The sequence below is a fragment of the Alexandromys fortis genome, unplaced genomic scaffold (assembly GCF_014885135.2).
Source record: "Alexandromys fortis isolate MF-2015 unplaced genomic scaffold, M_Fortis_MF-2015_v1.1 scaffold_298, whole genome shotgun sequence".
NCBI classification, from domain to species: Eukaryota; Metazoa; Chordata; class Mammalia; order Rodentia; family Cricetidae; genus Alexandromys; species Alexandromys fortis.
Window position 1 is genome coordinate 484,486 of NW_026068198.1, and position 17,963 is coordinate 502,448.

The 17,963-nt window shown below is 35.8% G+C and overlaps 1 protein-coding gene across 1 annotated transcript; it reads left to right on the forward strand.

Moving 5' to 3' along the window:
* Positions 1–6,819: 6,819 nt before the first annotated feature.
* Positions 6,820–7,614, forward strand: LOC126493040 (charged multivesicular body protein 5-like). Its single transcript, XM_050129787.1, has one exon. The coding sequence runs from the start codon at positions 6,840–6,842 to the stop codon at positions 7,497–7,499; it is 660 nt and encodes a 219-aa protein (XP_049985744.1). The 5' UTR covers positions 6,820–6,839; the 3' UTR covers positions 7,500–7,614.
* The last annotated feature ends 10,349 nt before the right edge of the window (positions 7,615–17,963 follow it).

Here is a 17,963-nt window from a genome sequence, read left to right on the forward strand (position 1 = left end):
AAAATATTTCTTTCAAAAACTTCAGTTTATGGACAGAATGATGTTACTAAACACTTTTTAAAAGTAGGCTTTGCATTCCATAGATTCAATGTGATCCCCATCAAAATCACAGCACAATTCTTCATAGACCTTGAAAGAACAATAATTTGTAAGATCAGACAGACGATGCTCTTGAAATTTGAATGGTATAAGTAATATGCCACAAATATATTTACCCATTCTGAAGGTCTGGTATGGTTTTTGCCTGGGTTTGGAGTGAGATATTGACATAAATTCCTTGAATTTTGCATTTTCAGTCAAGAATTCCTTGACTGATCCAAACCAGGGTCATACTCAAGGCATACTACTTCATTCATGGTACATTCAACAGAAACATGATATTTAACAAACGTACATTGTTAAGAGAGAAGAGTCCTTTAATAATGATATATAAAAAATATCAGCCTTCCATGTTCTGTTGGTCTATAGAAGTGTAGAACAGATGTATCAACTTTTTAATGTAAACTTCCTTTTGTAAGAGCAGAGGCAGCTCTTCCTTGTGACTTAACAATTCTTCCACAACATTAAATAAATCTGCAATGTTTTTTGAGTATATCATGTTCATAGGTTGACTTCTCAAACAATTTCTCAATCTGGGGCAGTTCTTAAAAACTGTCTAAGTTATCTGTAAGTTCTTGTGTTATACGTACACTTGGATCTTTACCTTGAACTTGGCATATATCTTCCCAGATATTTTGACAACACTCTGGGTCTGGGAGACATATTGCCATAGTAAGGTCAAAATAGTTAAATGCCTGTGTTGTTTCTTATAGGATACACCTGTATGCACTCTAATAGTAGTGAGCCATATGATTGTAAGTCAACAAGTAAGGACATGCCCTGAAGATGTTCAGTGCATTTGGTAGAAATTTATTCTAAGACTATATGTTTCCATTGCTCGTCTGATTTCTTGTCATAGACTTTTACACTATGAAGTGTGTTACCCATGTGGATATGTGATCTTGTCTCACTAGGCCACATCTTTGTACAAACCTTAGCTTAGAGTACCCTGGACAAGGTAGTTAACTTGACTGAGAATGTTGCTGAGGTTGCAATTTTGAAAAATCATAACATAGTAAATTAGTGGAGGTTAGCTTAGGCACTTAAGCAAAAACAATTTAATTAGCAATGTTTTGGCCAAGTCTGCACTTCCTACTATATGCCAATTAAATGCTGGGCCTAATAAGAAGCAAGAATGCATCATTTACAGTCAAAATGCCTTCCCCAGAAGTATAAAAGTAAGCTTGAGTTTCTCTACATGATGTGCTATTAAGCTTATCATATTTCTAAATAGTAAGGGGAGATTTTGTTCTAAAAATAAATATGTCAGCTGTATAGCTCCAATCTGTTCAGCCTGATGTTACACCTTGAAGTACAGTAAATGAAACATTACCTCAAATATTTTCCTCTGCCTAATTATGAACATTGTTGCTTTCAGGACCTAGGCCGAAAAAGTTAGTGAATATTTGCCAAAATTGAGAATTGATCTTTAGTAAATTGTTTCTTTTACTTTTCTTTTAAAATTTGTGGATCTATTGGGCCTTGAATATGCTTCCATAAATTCTGTGGGTCTTAGATTTGTTAAGAAATTACCCTAAATCTGAACTATATTACTAGCCAATAGCTATGGTGAGGAAGATAATAAAAATATCCTCACAACTTATAAAATTTCAGTGCATACTTGTTATGAAGAAAGGTATTAACTTAATAGATCAACTTTCACACTTGAAAATTTACTACATTTAAAACAGTATGGCAAGGACTTTACCTTTTTTGCCTAATTTTTATAATAGTCTTGTAATATATGTAAAATATAAGAATTCCTTTAGAGTCAAGAAATAGACAAAAATTCAAATAAATTGTCAGGGTTCACATATTTAATAAATTATGAATTTCTAATTTGTACACATCTTTCTAATTCCACAATTGGTTAACTGTGGAATTGAACTTCTATAGCCTTCTTTTCTTGGCTTTCATTACACTCTACTTCACATTCCTCCCATCTATATAATTTGTAATCAACATAAAATAATCAAGACAAGATGAAAGTCACACATTTCCTCCTTTAGATCCACATCTGTGTATAGACAACGGAAAAATAGAAGGTTGGATATGGCAACTCTGTTAAATATAATTTTAATAGTGTCTAAGTTGATTTTTGATGTGACAGCAACTTCTGCAGTTTTCTTTTTCAAGAAGTATTTCTCCCAAATATTAACCCTCTTACTTCAAGACAGAAACTAAGAATTGACCACATTAAGCCTATTTGAACTTCTAAAGTCTTATTTGTAGTAACAACTTAATTTTCCACATATTTATATATCTGAAATATAATACATATGACCTATACATAATATGTACATATGTACTATGTGTATAATATTCATGTATATATAAATACAGCCTTCTGAGTCCATATAGTGTTGCTTGCATATATATATATATATATATATATATATATATATATATATAGGTTTAGGGCTGAGCTAACTACTTGGAATTGGAAAAAGAGATTTCCTAGAAGACTGATACTTCCTCTCACATTTCATTACTGTAACTCTTCATCTAGGGCAAGAACCTTATGAGATTGCACCCCTCTACACTGACATGTCCTCTGGTGATCTCATTCTTCAAATCTTGTTAAAGGAAACATTTTTAAATACTTCATGGGCATAGTTTCCAAGCTATAAACAGAAAATACTATCTCACAGTATATATTCTGGCCCTAAATGGATTTTACATTCTTTCTGCCTGCTCTTCTAAAATATCCTCTGGACCTTAGGTATAGTTGTTGTATTGCAGATGGGCATTCCATGGTCACTTGTTTTTTACATTTTGTCCAATTTTATGGAGGGTTTCGTGACCTCACCAGCTACAGGTGCAGTATTAGGCATGAATTCTCTCTTATTAAATGAACCTTAATTTCAATCAGACTGCTGATGTTTATCCCCAATATGTAAGTGCTACTACTGTTCTCTGAAATACAGCTTGCATGGTGGTCTCTGTTATTATTCATAGGATTTAAAGTGAAGTAGGACTATTAATTGCTTGTGTCCCTTTTGTGCTGCAATTCTGCTTCTGCTGCCCCCTTAAACTACCTCCTCAAAGGTAAAGAAGGATACTTTCCAGCATTATTCTTCTCTATATGCATTTACTCAAGGGAAATAGACATTCCTGGGTGATATGAATGTGTATGAATTGATCTGCAAAATTACTACTTATTATTTTGGAAATGTCACTGTATTAAAAAAAAACTCCCCTTCATTTTAATAGAATATGCTAGGTTAGTATCTGGTTTTGTTAAATCAGTAGTGTTTTTCCAAGTTCTCTAAATTTTTTATGAGAATAAAATGAGGATAGCAAAACCTGTGATAATTTATATTGCAAGTCAATATTCTCCCCTTATATTTCAACCTTGATAGTTGAATAATTTGTACATGGTACTATTCTCTTTATTCTAATTTTGTATGAGTCCTAAATCCAAATTATATATGTACATTATATTTCTCCACATACCTTTTTGTATTCCTCATCCCATCTTTCTCTACATAAAGAAAATGTAGGACAATTAGATCACAAGTGAATCTAGTTATTAATTTCTATGGTAAAGAGTTTATCCTCCAAATAGAAACAGTCTTAGAAACTTTTATCATTTTTCCCAAATACAAGTAAATTTGGAACTATTTCATCTTTGTTCATGATTGATATGGGAGGTGATGTATGCTGTGAATATGTTTTATTGCCATTGGTTAATAAAAAAGCTGCTTTCTGCCAAAAGCTTAACAGAGTAAAGTCAGGCTGAAAGAGATATATGGAGAAAGAAGGCAGAGTCAGGAGAGAAGCCATGTGGCTGCCATAGGAGAAAAATGCAAGCCCCTAGATGGAACCTTGCCAGTAGGCCACAAACCTCATGGTAAAATATAAAATAATAGAAATGGGTTATTTTAAGATGTAAGATCTTGTTAGAAATATACTGGAGTCATTGAGCAAGCAGTGTTTTAATAAACATAGTTTTTGAGTTTTCACATTTTCATAGTTTTCATGTCTTGGTGGCCAGGAAAGAACAAACAGCCTCCAAAAATACATGATACTAAATTACAGCAGAAACCCTAGTTTTACTGGTAGAGAATCATTGAACTTAAAATCAGCAATAGCTTGCTCCTTTTATTTTTATGAAGTTTTCTTTCTACACATGTTTTTCTTTCTCTATTTACTTGTTTGACTCAGAAATTGCTTTTGTAGACAAGGGCAATGTACCTATTTCACTCTTTTATCAAGTAAGGATATTCTCTGAAAAAAATACCATATATGAGCCTGACACTCATTTGAATCTCCTAAGTTAGTGTAGAGGGAGAACCCCTTTACATTTTTATTTAGATGAGTTCATCAAAATTATTTTCATCCATAGCTAGAACTGAATTTAATGAATAAGTATTACTATTCTCAGCAGGTATTATTTTTGCTTTAATTTTAAAGACCACCAGGTAGAGAAATGTAACAATGTCCAAGAAGAATATTTTCTATCATTTAACATGCATCAATGGGAACTTTTAGTGCTTTTTCTTTTGAGTATCTCTCCCTTTTTAACTTCTTTCTATTTCTTTCCAGTGTCCAAGAAAGAGAATAAGATTTCACATAGACTTGAGTTGATTCCTTTCATACAAATGTAAGGGCCAATCTTCTCATGCCAAACACATCTGACTTTATTATTACAATTATTATTTCTCCTGTAACCAATTACTAATCTGAATTTTGTGACTGTATCTTATATTAATGCTCTGTAACTTTTCTCAAAGAAAAGTATAATTCTAATATACAAAGGAATCTTCCATTATTCTAAATTTACATATACATAATTATGCAACTTTTCTTACAGGTATTTATGTTGCCCTTGGCAATTTCAGCTTGTATTTTCACTTTCATTTAACAATAAAAATATGAGGCTAAGAATATACCTCTTTTTTGCAATATTTTTGAAGTTGCTCTGGGCACATACTTATGGAATCCCTTGCCATTTATTAAGAATAAGCAGAAAAGGAAAGCAAAGAAAACTGATAAGATGTATCAATCCCCTAGGGCTCTAACGTTCAACCTCAATTGAAGTCCCAAATGTATTTTAACACCTTAGGCTTCTGACTATGAATCTGTCTCTTGGGTCTTTTCAGTTATTTCAGGGAAGGGTTGGTTGCTCATTGTACAAGAAGCAATTATCCTCGTGAAGAAAATAGTTCAAGAAAAGACAGGAAGAAATCTAGTTAGTGATGCAAGGTACTGAAAGTTTACAAAAAATTGAAATAAAAGAGCACATATAAGAATTGATATAGCATATAATCACTCTTCGTGTTTAAAATAGAGGTAGTGGCATATAGCTATATTCGTTTATAACAACATTTGCATCCATATTTATATTCAGTCATATATACATACATTTCTGGTTTCAAATTTCTCTTTTTATCTGAATGTGTGACTGAAAGGAAGGATATTTGGTGGTAATGGGTTCAAACATGAAAAATAGATATTTCAAGTTGAATCCAAGTTTTACCGGTATTATTAGTAACACAGCATGGTCAAAATACTTAGTATATTCGGATCTCATTAGCAAGATCTTTTAAGTAAATCTGTTTTATTATTCATTCCCTTGTTATAAGCTTAAAACATGCACAGTGGACCTAGTGAAATCATTTAAACCCATTGGTTTGCTTTAAAATCTTATCTTAAACATAATTCATACCATTTAAAGGATAATGCACATGATGAAGAATATTAAATTTCTTTTGTCTTTGTTGCTCCAAGTGGCTAGATGTTACATGCATAATGATCAAAGCTTTATGTGCATTTTTGGTGTGAGAAGTCCTTCTGTTTATGTGTTGCTTTTATTGGTTAATGAATAAAGAAACTGCCTTGGCCTGTTGATAGGGCAGGATTTAGGCAGGCAGGGAAATATGGGATGAATGCTGGGAGAAGGAAAATGAAGAGGGAGATGCCGTGGACTTGCTAGAGATAGACCTGCCAAAATTTTGCTGGTAGGCCATTACCTCATGGTGATACACAGATTAATGGAGATTGGTTAAACTAAGATGTAAGAGTTAGCCAATAAGAAGCTAGAGCTAATGGGTCAAGCAGTCATTTAATTAGTATGGTTTCTATGTGATTGTTTCAGGGCTAAATGCATGAGAGGAACAAGAGACCCCTGCCTCCTTGCAGCAATTGGCATACCAACGTAGTGGACTAATTCATGTAAAAAATAATTCGAGACACAAAAGAACAGAGTTAAGCATGGTTTGCTAGCGGCATTTTCTTGGATGGGCTTTGTTTGCTAGAAGCAAGCAGAGGCATGTCTCCTTTAAGAGAGGTTTTCCTAATTCATCCTTAGCAGGGGGAAAAAAAGACATGCTGTTTTAAAATGCAACTTCCTGGTCTGTGTCGCCAGTGCAAACTCCAGCTATGGAGCATAGAGCATTTCAATGGCATTTGTGAGCCTGAGTGTTTGTGTGCCCACTCAGGGTCAGGAGGAAAGCAGCTAAGAACAGCTCAGTGCCCCCTGCCTGGGCAGGTGACAGGATCAGGACTGCTAGGCATGCACAATCAGGAGAGCATAGCAGATTCCTGCCTCCATACACAAAGATATTTCCTGCAGCACCTATTACTGAGATATAAAGGTTATATGTACTGCATACTCATGTTCAGAATAAAAGTGCTGAGTGCAGATCTGACCTGGTGGCCGCAGATCTTGCAGTAATGGTACCTCCTCAATTTTGAAAGTGGAGAGAAGGTTTTGGGTTTATTCGCCGCCAGCCAAGATGAACCGATTCTTCGGAAAAGCAAAACCTAAGGCGCCGCCGCCTAGCCTGACTGACAGCATTGGGACAGTGGATAGCAGGGCAGAATCCATTGACAAAAAGATTTCCCGGTTGGATACGGAACTAGTGAAATATAAGGACCAAATGAAGAAGAAGAGAGAGGGTCCTGCAAAGACCATGGTCAAACAGAAAGCCCTGAGGGTTTTAGAGCAAAAGCAGATGTATGAACAGCAGCGAGACAACCTTGCCCAGCAGTCCTTTAACATGGAGCAGGCTAACTACACCATTCAGTCTCTAAAGCACACCAGGACCACGGTGGATGCCATGAAACTGGGAGTAAAAGAAATGAAGAAGGCATACACGCAAGTCAAAATTGAACAGATTGAGGATTTACAAGACCAGCTGGAAGATATGATGGAGGATGCAAATGAAATCCAGGAAGCCCTGAGTCGCAGCCACGGCACCCCAGAGTTAGATGAGGACGACCTGGAAGCAGAGTTGGATGCACTGGGCTATGAGCTTCTGGCTGATGAAGACAGTTCCTACTTAGATGAAGCAGCCTCTGGGCCTGCAATTCCAGAAGGTGTTCCCATTGACACAAAGAACAAGGATGGCGTGCTGGTGGATGAGTTCGGACTACCACAGATTCCAGCCTCCTAGACTGCAGCATTCCAGCACATGAGACGAAAATACGGATTCTGGGACTAGGAGATATTTCCCAATTTGCCAAAGAGATTTATATCTCTTTCCTTTCTTTGAAGGAAAAGCTGATTACACTGCTCCTGTATCTTAATTTTTTTCCGTTAAGAGAGTCATTGCTTGAGGGAAGCTGTCTTTTACTTAGATTTAATTCTTTTTCTTTTTCCTTAAGAAAGACTAACTGAAAAGTCTTTGACTTTGTATGTCCTATTTTCATCATTAATAATTTGGAATAAACAAGGGGGTGAGACTAAACTTAATGGTAGTGTAAGTGCAGTCTCAGTGTGACTTGATACATTGATAAGGTAGTGATTATTAATGAGATTGAGACTGTCCATAGTATGCTTCAGAACCATTGTCTATTGTGGTGTTATAGGTGGGTTTACGTGATGGGTTTTTGATAGGTTTTGCTGTGTCATGTGAGCAAGTCATTACTCTGTCCAACATTGGAATGAACTGTCACTACTGGATCATTAGTTGCTATTTTGATCCCATGGTTCCCTCGGTATTATAGCCTGACTTGTAACGAATAATGGATATTTCTTGATATTTAATGTATAGGGCATTTATTTATACTCAATAAATATTTTTCAAAAGGAAAAAAAAGAAAGTGGTGAGAAGCAGAACAAGCATTCAGAGCAGCTGTAATTAAGCTGTTTACCATTTTAAAAGCTCTTCAAAATAGTAAAGAATGGCAGATAACACAATAAGGACAGATTTAGATATAAAAGAACACTAAATGGATCACAGTTTTTGATAAATGTACATACATAGGCTTGGGAGAAAGAAGTAAAAGAGTATAGAGAGTTGGCAAAGAAGTAAATTTTTTTAAAGGGTAAAGTCTTTAAGAAGACAGAGTACAGATAGTCATGGATTAAAGGAGTAAAGATAATAAAATAATTATTAAAAAGTAATAGAATAAATACAAGCCATGTAAAGATGAAAAATTCACATAGTGTCTGGATTATGTATATTATTGTGTTTTCTTTGATTTTTTTTGACTGTGAAGGAGCTAAGTACAGAGAGAAATTCATTGTATGGGCTGCTAAGCTAAACCAGCATGTATATTACAAAGGTATCATGACTTCCAAATTTGGATATAAGGATATGTTGCTTTGGAAAATAGGTTCTTTTCTTGTTTTTACAGAAGATGAGAACCTCTGGATTATTTCCAGACCAATATGGTTTCATGAAACAAGAGCCCCCGAAAGATTGCTGTGAACACCCCCACAAAGAAAATACTTTGCCCAACTGCTGGCTGAGATAAACCTAGCACACAGGAGGAGGAGAAAATTGGACTGAATACTGCAAGAAGGAAGGCAGAGAGGGAGACATCATGGAGCCTCGGGAGATAGACCTACCTAAATTCTGCTGGTAGGCCAGGACCTCGTGGTGATATACAGATTAATGGAGACAGGTTAAACTATGATGTAAGAGTTAGTAAATAAGAACCTAGAGCTAATGGGCCAAGCAATGATTTAATTACTATGGTTTCTGTATGATTATTTTGGATCAAGTGGCCGGGATGAACAAATGGCCCCTACCTCCTGCAACACATTTTTAGAATATTTTTAAATTTTAATTTTTTTTAAATTTCAGTTTATATTCCATCCACCACCTCTTCTCCTGCTCTTCCCTCCATTTCCTCCCCAGCCCACTCCTCATCCACTCCTCATAAATGCATAAGGCCTCCTACGGGAAGTCAACAAATATGGCAATTAAGTTTGGGCAGGACCAAGCTCCTCCCTATTTCATTAAGGCTAAGAATGTCATCCCACCTTAGGGAATGGGCTCCAATAAGCCAACTCATGTGCCAGGTAGAGACCGTAGTCCTATTACCAGGTCCCTCATAGATAATCCAAGCATCACCACTATCTCCCACATATGGAACACCTACTTTGGTCCCAGAGGGGCTCCATAGCTGTCACTTTTGAGTTTCTGAGTTTACATGAGCTTAATTCAGATGTCTCTGTGGATTTCTCCATCATGATCTTGATCTTCCTTGCTCATATATTCTACCTTCCCTCTCCATCATAAGGTATTGGTATTGAATTTAAAGTGTGAACTTTAAAGACTAAGATGTGTGGCATCTAATAATTGTTGATAAATAAGATAATGCATAATTCAAAGACAACAAAGTCTAAAAAGTATTCCACATTTTAAACTTCAAGATATCTAATTCAGCAATTTTTAGGACCAAAATTCCTATAATATGCTTTATTCAGTCACCAAATATAGTATATAAACTGCTAGCATTGACTCACCGATTTACTTTAATTCCATGTGCCTAAAATAATTGTCAACTTGTACTTATTCCATCTTATGTTTGCTTAGACACTTCTTCGCCCTCTACTCTCCACAGCCATGCCAGACTTCACAACAGATTTCATATTTCAATGACCTTGATGATCTTACAGATTTATTAACCAAAATAACATTTAAAATAACTGAAGAAGATATATGTCAAAAATAATTGTCACTTAGTTTCTGAAATAGCTATGTTCTGTCAACAAGTGTTACATGGTTACTCTGAGCCTCATCTAATATTGATGTAATTGTAAGTTTTGCCTTTATAAACACTGCTCCCTTAAGCTTTAGTACCGAGAGATTCTGGCATTATCACACTCTTGGCCACCAGGCAAAATTAAAGGATTCTTATAGTTTGAATTGACTTAATCAGTGTAGTGGTCTCTATCTTTTTTTAACCTCAGTTAGTTCAAATACAGTCCCATTTATATTTTTTATTAAATGTATACTTTCATGCATTTTTGCATTTTCATTCTCTTACTTTGGAGATGGTCATTTTTAGACATGACACAGAAGAAGTTACTTTCTCTTTATTATTCTGAGAGCCTTTGACATTGTAAATTCTGTATCTCCAAGGTAGAGCAAAATTTATATAATAAATTATCTATTCCCACCCATTTGTTAGGCAGTAACATCATTAATTATTTGTAAAGTAAGAGAATAAGGATCATTTTGAAAATTTAGACTTCTTATCCTTGTTTTCAAATGTATACACAGGGTATGAAGTAGTTTTATGAATTAGCATCTTTATGGCTTGATTGCTGAGAAGAAAAATGTCAGTCATTACTAGAAATATTTTGTTCTTTAAGGCTAAAGTAGTATCTGCAGGCATATCTTGCTAGGTTTAAGAGGAATAAATTTAGGGTGCATCACCTAGAGAATTTAGATTTGATTTTCTTTCCTTGTCTAAAAAAATACATAATTCATAAGATAATGAACTGTAAACAGCTCCTTAAAAGTAAATAACATATCGCTACTCCCAGGAGGAAGATTAACAAACTATATACTGAAATAACTTATTCATATTTATTTTATTTTAAAATGTTAAACACAATTCTCTATTTTAAAATGTGTCATTGTATGAATGCAAGAAAATAGACAAAGTAGGAGTTACTAGACCAAAAATAGAGAGAAAATCTAGATTGTTTTCTTAGCTTTTGTCTTTCCAGAAAAGGAAAATACAATGTTTAAAAATTAGGACTAAATGCAACAGTTATTTACTAGATAAAATTTAACTACCCCTAGAAAATTAGAAGTTTTCTAAAACTTTACTATTTTTGCACGTTCTTCTTTGATTTGAATCCATTTCTCATATGTATAATGACTGACCCATATTTCCAACCCACTTATAAATTTTTGCTGTTGTTTAATATTTGTCATAACATTCTTCTGCAATTATTCCAATAATTCTTCTTCTGCTTTATCCTTTATTTATTTATGTGCTAAATCCAGTGCTTAAATTATATAACATGGGGTCTGGTAGTGACTCAACAGTTAAATGCACTGGCTGCTCTTCCAGAGGTCCTGAGGTCAATTCCAAGAAACCAGATGGTGGCATGTAATGATTTATAATGGAATCTGATGCCCTCTTCTGAAATAAAGGTGTATATGCGAATAGAGCATGCATATACATAAATAAGTAAATTTTTTAAAAAGAATATATTATAGAAAAAATGAGTAAACTTCATCCCCTTCCTTTTCTCTCCTCTTCTCTATTTCTCTTCATCTCTCTTTGCTTCTATCTTTCTCTTCTTTCCTCGTTTGTGTATGTATGGGTGTGTATTCCTAAATATATAAACACAACCTATTCTGCCAATAAAATGTTACTTACATGCATATATTTTCAGGGCTACTCATTTGTTATTAGACAACCACTTGTTATGCTTTTCTATTTATATTTTCTATAAGAAACTATTTCTTGTATTATCTGCATTCCTTACTTTTCTGTAGTTCATTGTAAGAGCCAGAGGAATAGGAAGTGTGCTATGAATTGTTTCTATTATAAGTTTCAGAGAAACTACACCCATATCTTAGTATTTTTATATTTGGTTATGTATGTGTCTGTGTACATACATTTGCCACTCTGTACATGTAGAGGTCAGAAGATAACTTTCAGGAGCTGATTACTCCCATCCTTCCATGATGGGAGTTTTTGCAATAAAACTCTGTTTGTCAAGCTTGGTGGTAAGTACCTTTATCTGCTGAGACACCTTGCCAATCCAAATGAAGTTATGCTACATTATATTCATTCAACAAATTTATTGAGGGCTATGAGAGGCATAAATAGTACAGTATTAAATACATATTTGGTTACAACGAATGTAGACTTTAGTAAAAAGACATCTCCAAGAGCTCTGAGATTAGAGAATGTTTGGGAATATACTGTGAGGTCCCTGAGCATTATGTTTTAGGAGGAATAGGGAAGAATGTAACTTTGTACTAGAAAAACAGTTTAATTCTGTAAGCAAAGTTTAATGGGGCTTCTATTAAGAGCTTGAAAACAGAAATGCTGTGTGTAATGAAGACTGTGGAAATCTGGCTCAAGAAGTTTCAGAGGGAAGCAAAATTAACAACTCGGCTAGAGGACATTCATGTGATATTTTGACAAATGATATGTCTACCCTTCAGCCCTTATCTTGTGAATTTAAATGACACTACATTTAAAAAGTAGTGAGCTAATCTGTTTGGCTGAGGAAATTTCAGAACTGCATAATTTTGAATCTGTTATATAATTATTATTGTTTAGCTTTATGCAGGCACACATGAAGGAGAGCAAGTGTACAGTTTGGAGACAAAAATGGCACTAGAAAACTTAGTGTTAAAATCAAGGCTTTTTTGGAAGAGAGGCATAAATGCTCAGGAAATTAGTGCTATTAAGGACAGACTTGTTCTGCACTTGACAAAGGGTAGGGCCAACTTATGGCACTACCCTGCCCAGATAAGCTTCCATCTTTTGAAAGACTACATGAGGTGTTTTCTGTTCCTAGAAAGCAACTGAATAAAAAATAGAAAACTGCTGCTAATGTGATTTAGGAGGCCAACATCTATACCAAGCAGATATACTAACTTGGAAGTGTTGTTCATGTGGTGCTGGCATTAGAGTTATGTAGAATGGAAGGGCAACGAGGCTATGTATTCCTTCTCTACAGTTTCAGAGTCATTGAGACCAGGAAGCCTGTGACAGAAAACTGCCTGTGTGAAGTTGCTAAGTGGACAAGAGGCTGTGAGACCATGGGAAAGAAACTATGAAAGTGAAGCCTGGGTTTCAGTGGAGACTCCAAGATGATGGAGAAGTCAGAGCCATATAATTATCTGTCAAGGAAACTGGTCAACGTGAAGAGAATAAGATACTGCAATCCTCAGCTCTCAGTAAAGTAATTATATTATACCTCTTCTATGATGTCTCAGATATCATTTTGGAAGAGGGAACATAAAGATTGTAAGAGCCAGAGATAGGCAATGTCTGCCACGTTTGTGAAACACAGCCGAGCCATTGCGCATATGAACTCACAGAGAGTGTGATTGCATGCACAAAACCTGTACAAGACCAAGGCAGTCCAAATGCCAGCATAGACAGATAGGAAACTCATTAATCTTTACTTTGATCTGAGGAGCTCTTGGCAATTGGTGGCTACCAGGGATGGGATGATAGGTTTTCTTCAGGGATGAAGCCCTTCAGAAGCTACCAATGCTCCAGTGCTCCAGGCCCATGCTGGCAAGTAGTAAGGAGATTTAGTAGATTTTCAGAAATGAACACAAGAACTTAGAAAGAGTTGATCTTGTATCCTGCCACATTACTAAAGGTGTTTATCAGCCGTAGGAGTTCTTCGGTAGAGTTTTTGGGGTTGCTTATGTATACTATCATATCATCTGCAAATAACGAAAGCTTAACTTCTTCCTTTCCAATACAAATCCCCTTGATCCCCTTATGTTGTCTTATTGCTATTGCTAGAACTTCAAGCACTATATTGAAGAGGTATGAAGAGTGGACATCCTTGTCATGTTCCTGATTTTAGTGGGGTGGCTTTGAGTTTTTCTCCGTTTAATTTAATGTTAGCTGTCGCCTTGCTGTAAATAGCTTTTATTATATTTAGGTATGAGCCTTGTATCCCTAATCTCTACAAGACCTTTATCATAAAGGGGTGTTGAATTTTGTCGAATGCTCTTTCAGCATCTAATGAAATGATCAACCCAATTATAAAATGGGGCACTGAGCTGAACAGAGAATTCTCAACAGAAGAAGTTCAAATGGCCAAAAGACACTTAAGGTCATGCTCAACTTCCTTAGCGATCAGGGAAATGCAAATCAAGACAACTTTAAGATACCATCTTACACCTGTCAGAATGGCAAAAAATAAAAAAAAAAAACCATCAATGATAGCCTTTGCTGGAGAGGTTGTGGATAAAGGGGTACACTCATCCATTGCTGGTGGGAATGCAAGCTTGTGCAACCCCAGCAATACCACTCTTGGAATATACCCACGAGAGGCCCTATCATACAACAAAAGTATATGATCAACTATGTTCATAGCAGCATTGATTGTAATAGCCAGAACCTGGAAACAATCTAGATGCCCTTCAACGGAAGAATGGATGAAGAAAGTATGGAATATATACATATTAGAGTACTACTCAGCAGTTTAAGACAATGACTTCTTGAATTTTGCATACAAATGGATGGAAATAGAAAACACTATCCTGAGTGAGGTAAGCCAGACCCAAAAAAAAGGAACATGGGATGTACTCACTCATATTTGGTTTCTAGCCATAAAAAAAGGACATTGAACCTATAATTAGAGATCATAGAGAAGCTAAATAAGAAGGAGAACCCAAAGAAAAACATATAGGCAACCTCCTGAATATTAAACTTCATCAGGCGATGAAAGGAGACAGAGACAGAGACCCACATTGGAACACCGGACTGAAATCTTAAGGTCCAAATCAGGAGCAGAAGGAGAGAGAGCACGAGCAAGGAACTCAGGACCGCGAGGGGTGCACCCACACACTGAGAGAATGGGGATGTTCTATCGGGAACTCACCAAGGCCAGCTGGCCTGGGTCTGAAAAAGCCTGAGTTAAAACCGGACTTGCTGAACATAGTGGACAATGAGGACTACTGAGACCTCAAGAACAATGGCAATGGGTTTTTGATCCTACTGCACGTACTGGCTTTGTGGGAGCCTAGGCAGTTTGGATGCTCACCTTTCTAGACCTGGATGGAGGTGGGTGGTCCTTGGACTTCCCACAGGGCAGGGAACCCTGATTGCTCTTTGGGCTGATGAGGGAGGGGGACTTAATCGGGGGAGGGGGAGGGAAATGGGAGGCGGTGGCGGGGAGGAGGCAGAAATCTTTAATAAATAAATAAAAAGAAAAAGTGGAAAGGGAAAGAGGAGGAATTGGGGGGCAAAAAATAGGGTATTGCTTTTATCAAAATATGCTATATGCGTGTATAAAATTGTCAAGCAGAAACATATACATACATACATATATAAACAAATTTTAAGTGTTTTAAATTTATAAATAATGTTGCCTTTTAATTTTAATTATTAATTGTAGATTTTTCAAAGTTATTAGTTATATGTGTTTGAAATATCAGCTAAGCTAAAATCAAAACACAATCCCAGGAAAATGTAATCATTTGTCTCAAACATGTCCCAACTCACATATCAATAGTTGTTTAATTGAGTTTGGGGGGCGGTATTTCCTTTAATTTAAAAATATATTATGACTTAAACATTATTAACTTTATATATTTTGTAGTCCTTGCCCGCTCACCGAACCCCTGTGTCTGTGCTCTGTGCGCTGGCACCCAGTTCATGAGCTTTGGGCAAGGTTCATGAGCTTTGGGCAAGAGAGCTGGAGGTTAAAATACCCAAACACACACTGACAGAGAGACAGCAAAACGGGTTATCCTTGAATTCCCTAAGAATGCCCCCTTTACTGTGTTCAGGGGCAGATTATATAGAGATAGCCACGTCCCAGCCAAAACCCACCAGAAACCACTCTCCTGCCATCAGGAACTCCTGAAGGGCTTGTGCTCAGAGCAGCTGTAGGCACTCAGATCAGGAAAAAACAATTTGTTTACAAGAAATTCAGGATCTGGGGTCTCACTGCTCCCAACAAGTCCTTTTATATTATAGCATATGAAAATAAGCATGCACTTATATTACTCTTTTCTCATTTCCCTGGTATGGTTATTTATGATTTTATGTTAAATTAGTTACTCTGGCTCACAAGACGGCTCAGTGCATAAAAACACTTGCCATCATAGTTGACACCTTGAATTGCTTACTGGAACGTGCACCTTGGAAGGAAAGGAATGATTCCCATAAGATGTTCTCTGGCTTCCACACTTGTAATATGAACAAATTAATTAATTAATCAATCAATCAATTAAGCTAAATAAAGATATGCATTCCAACACAGAAACATGAAAATTTGAAATAATAATCAATAAAACCTTTTTAGCTTTAATAATTTTATTATCTTTTAGATCAGTTTAATATGCTCAAATAATATAGTATAAACTGAATTAATTTGCAACAAGAAAAAATAAAGACACGCTTGAACCTAGTACCTGATGCTGACAGGGTCTGAACTTGTATATGTATCAGCTGCTAAATTTTCTTATATTTAAGTTTCTCTTCTACAAATGTAATACGATTTCTAACTCATAAAGTCAGAAATAATGTACTCTGTACTTTATTTGCATGTATATGTGCATATAGTATGCACATGGCTGAATATGTGTGTAGCCTCAAAGTTGACATTTTATCTTCTTTGATACCTTTTCCCCTTATACATTGTGACAGTATCTGTAGGTGAACTCAGAGATTACAATTTAGGTTAGTCTAGATAGGCAGAATTCCTACAGATTTCTTCTCAACTTCTAGCATCAAACAGAGATTATAGAGGGAACATGATAGTCATTTAACTTTTATAGTTTCAGTTTATAGGCAGAAATTCATTTGTAGCTAATGGATTTTTGCTTGACCACAGTGAAGCTTCTGTGTCTACCTAATATTAGCTGCATTATCAGCAGTGATAGTCACTTTCTTCCATTCTAAATAACTTTCTCCCTATTCTTTCTCCCAATGCTTTTACTGTGAATCTAGTAATGATTCTAAAATAGTGTGAAGCATAAAATACAAAACAGCTCAAATGTATGTACTTTAAACATCTTCTATTTAAGATCAGACTTTATCTATTAAGATCAGTCTGTACAGCCATTAGTGCAGTCATACTGTAAATAAGAAAAGAGAACTTTGACATTTTAAACAAATTGTTTAGAATCATAAAACTAGTATTCTAGTAACTTGTTCAGGAATTTATCCTTATATAGGTGATAGCTTTAAGCCTTTTTAAAAATTAATTTGCTTATGCTACATTTTGATCACAATTTCTCCTCCCTTCTCTACTTGATGCTTCATCCTCTACTTTCCCTCTGCCCCCTCATCTTTTCCTCCTCCATTTGAATTCAGAAACGGACAGGCCTCCAAGGAATATCAATACATTCAAGTAGCTTTGCCTTGCCTTGCCTTGCCTTGCCTTGCCTTGCCTTGCCTTGCCTTGCCTTGCCTTGCCTTGCCTTGCCTTGCCTTGCCTTTCCTGTCCTTTCTTTCTTTCCCTCCTCTGTCTCTGTCTTTGTCTCTGTCTCTCTCTCTGTCTCTCTTTTAACTTGAGACAAGACTTCTTGTAGCCCTGGCTTTCCAGGGACTCACTGTCGATCAGGCTGATTGCAAACTCAGATTTGCTTTTCTCTGCCTCCCATTTGCTGGGATGAAAGGCATGTGTCACCTCTGTTGGAAAATTTTACTCTTATCAATATATATTACATAAAGCAATTGGCTAAATTTTTGACTTTCACATGTTAATATTCAGAAGTCTAGCTTGGAATTCTCATTCACTGTTATTTTCTTTCTTTTTTAAATTTGTGGAATTTATTATATTTGGAAATATAGTTCCACTAAATTTTGCTTGGCTCAGTTCATGAAGAAATATTCTGTGATGTTATTTTTATTTTACTGGATTTTATTTTGTATTGAGAAAATATCTCACTGACTGTCCTCAAACTCCGTATGCACCTGCCTTTACACCTCAAGTATTGGGATGTTTGTCT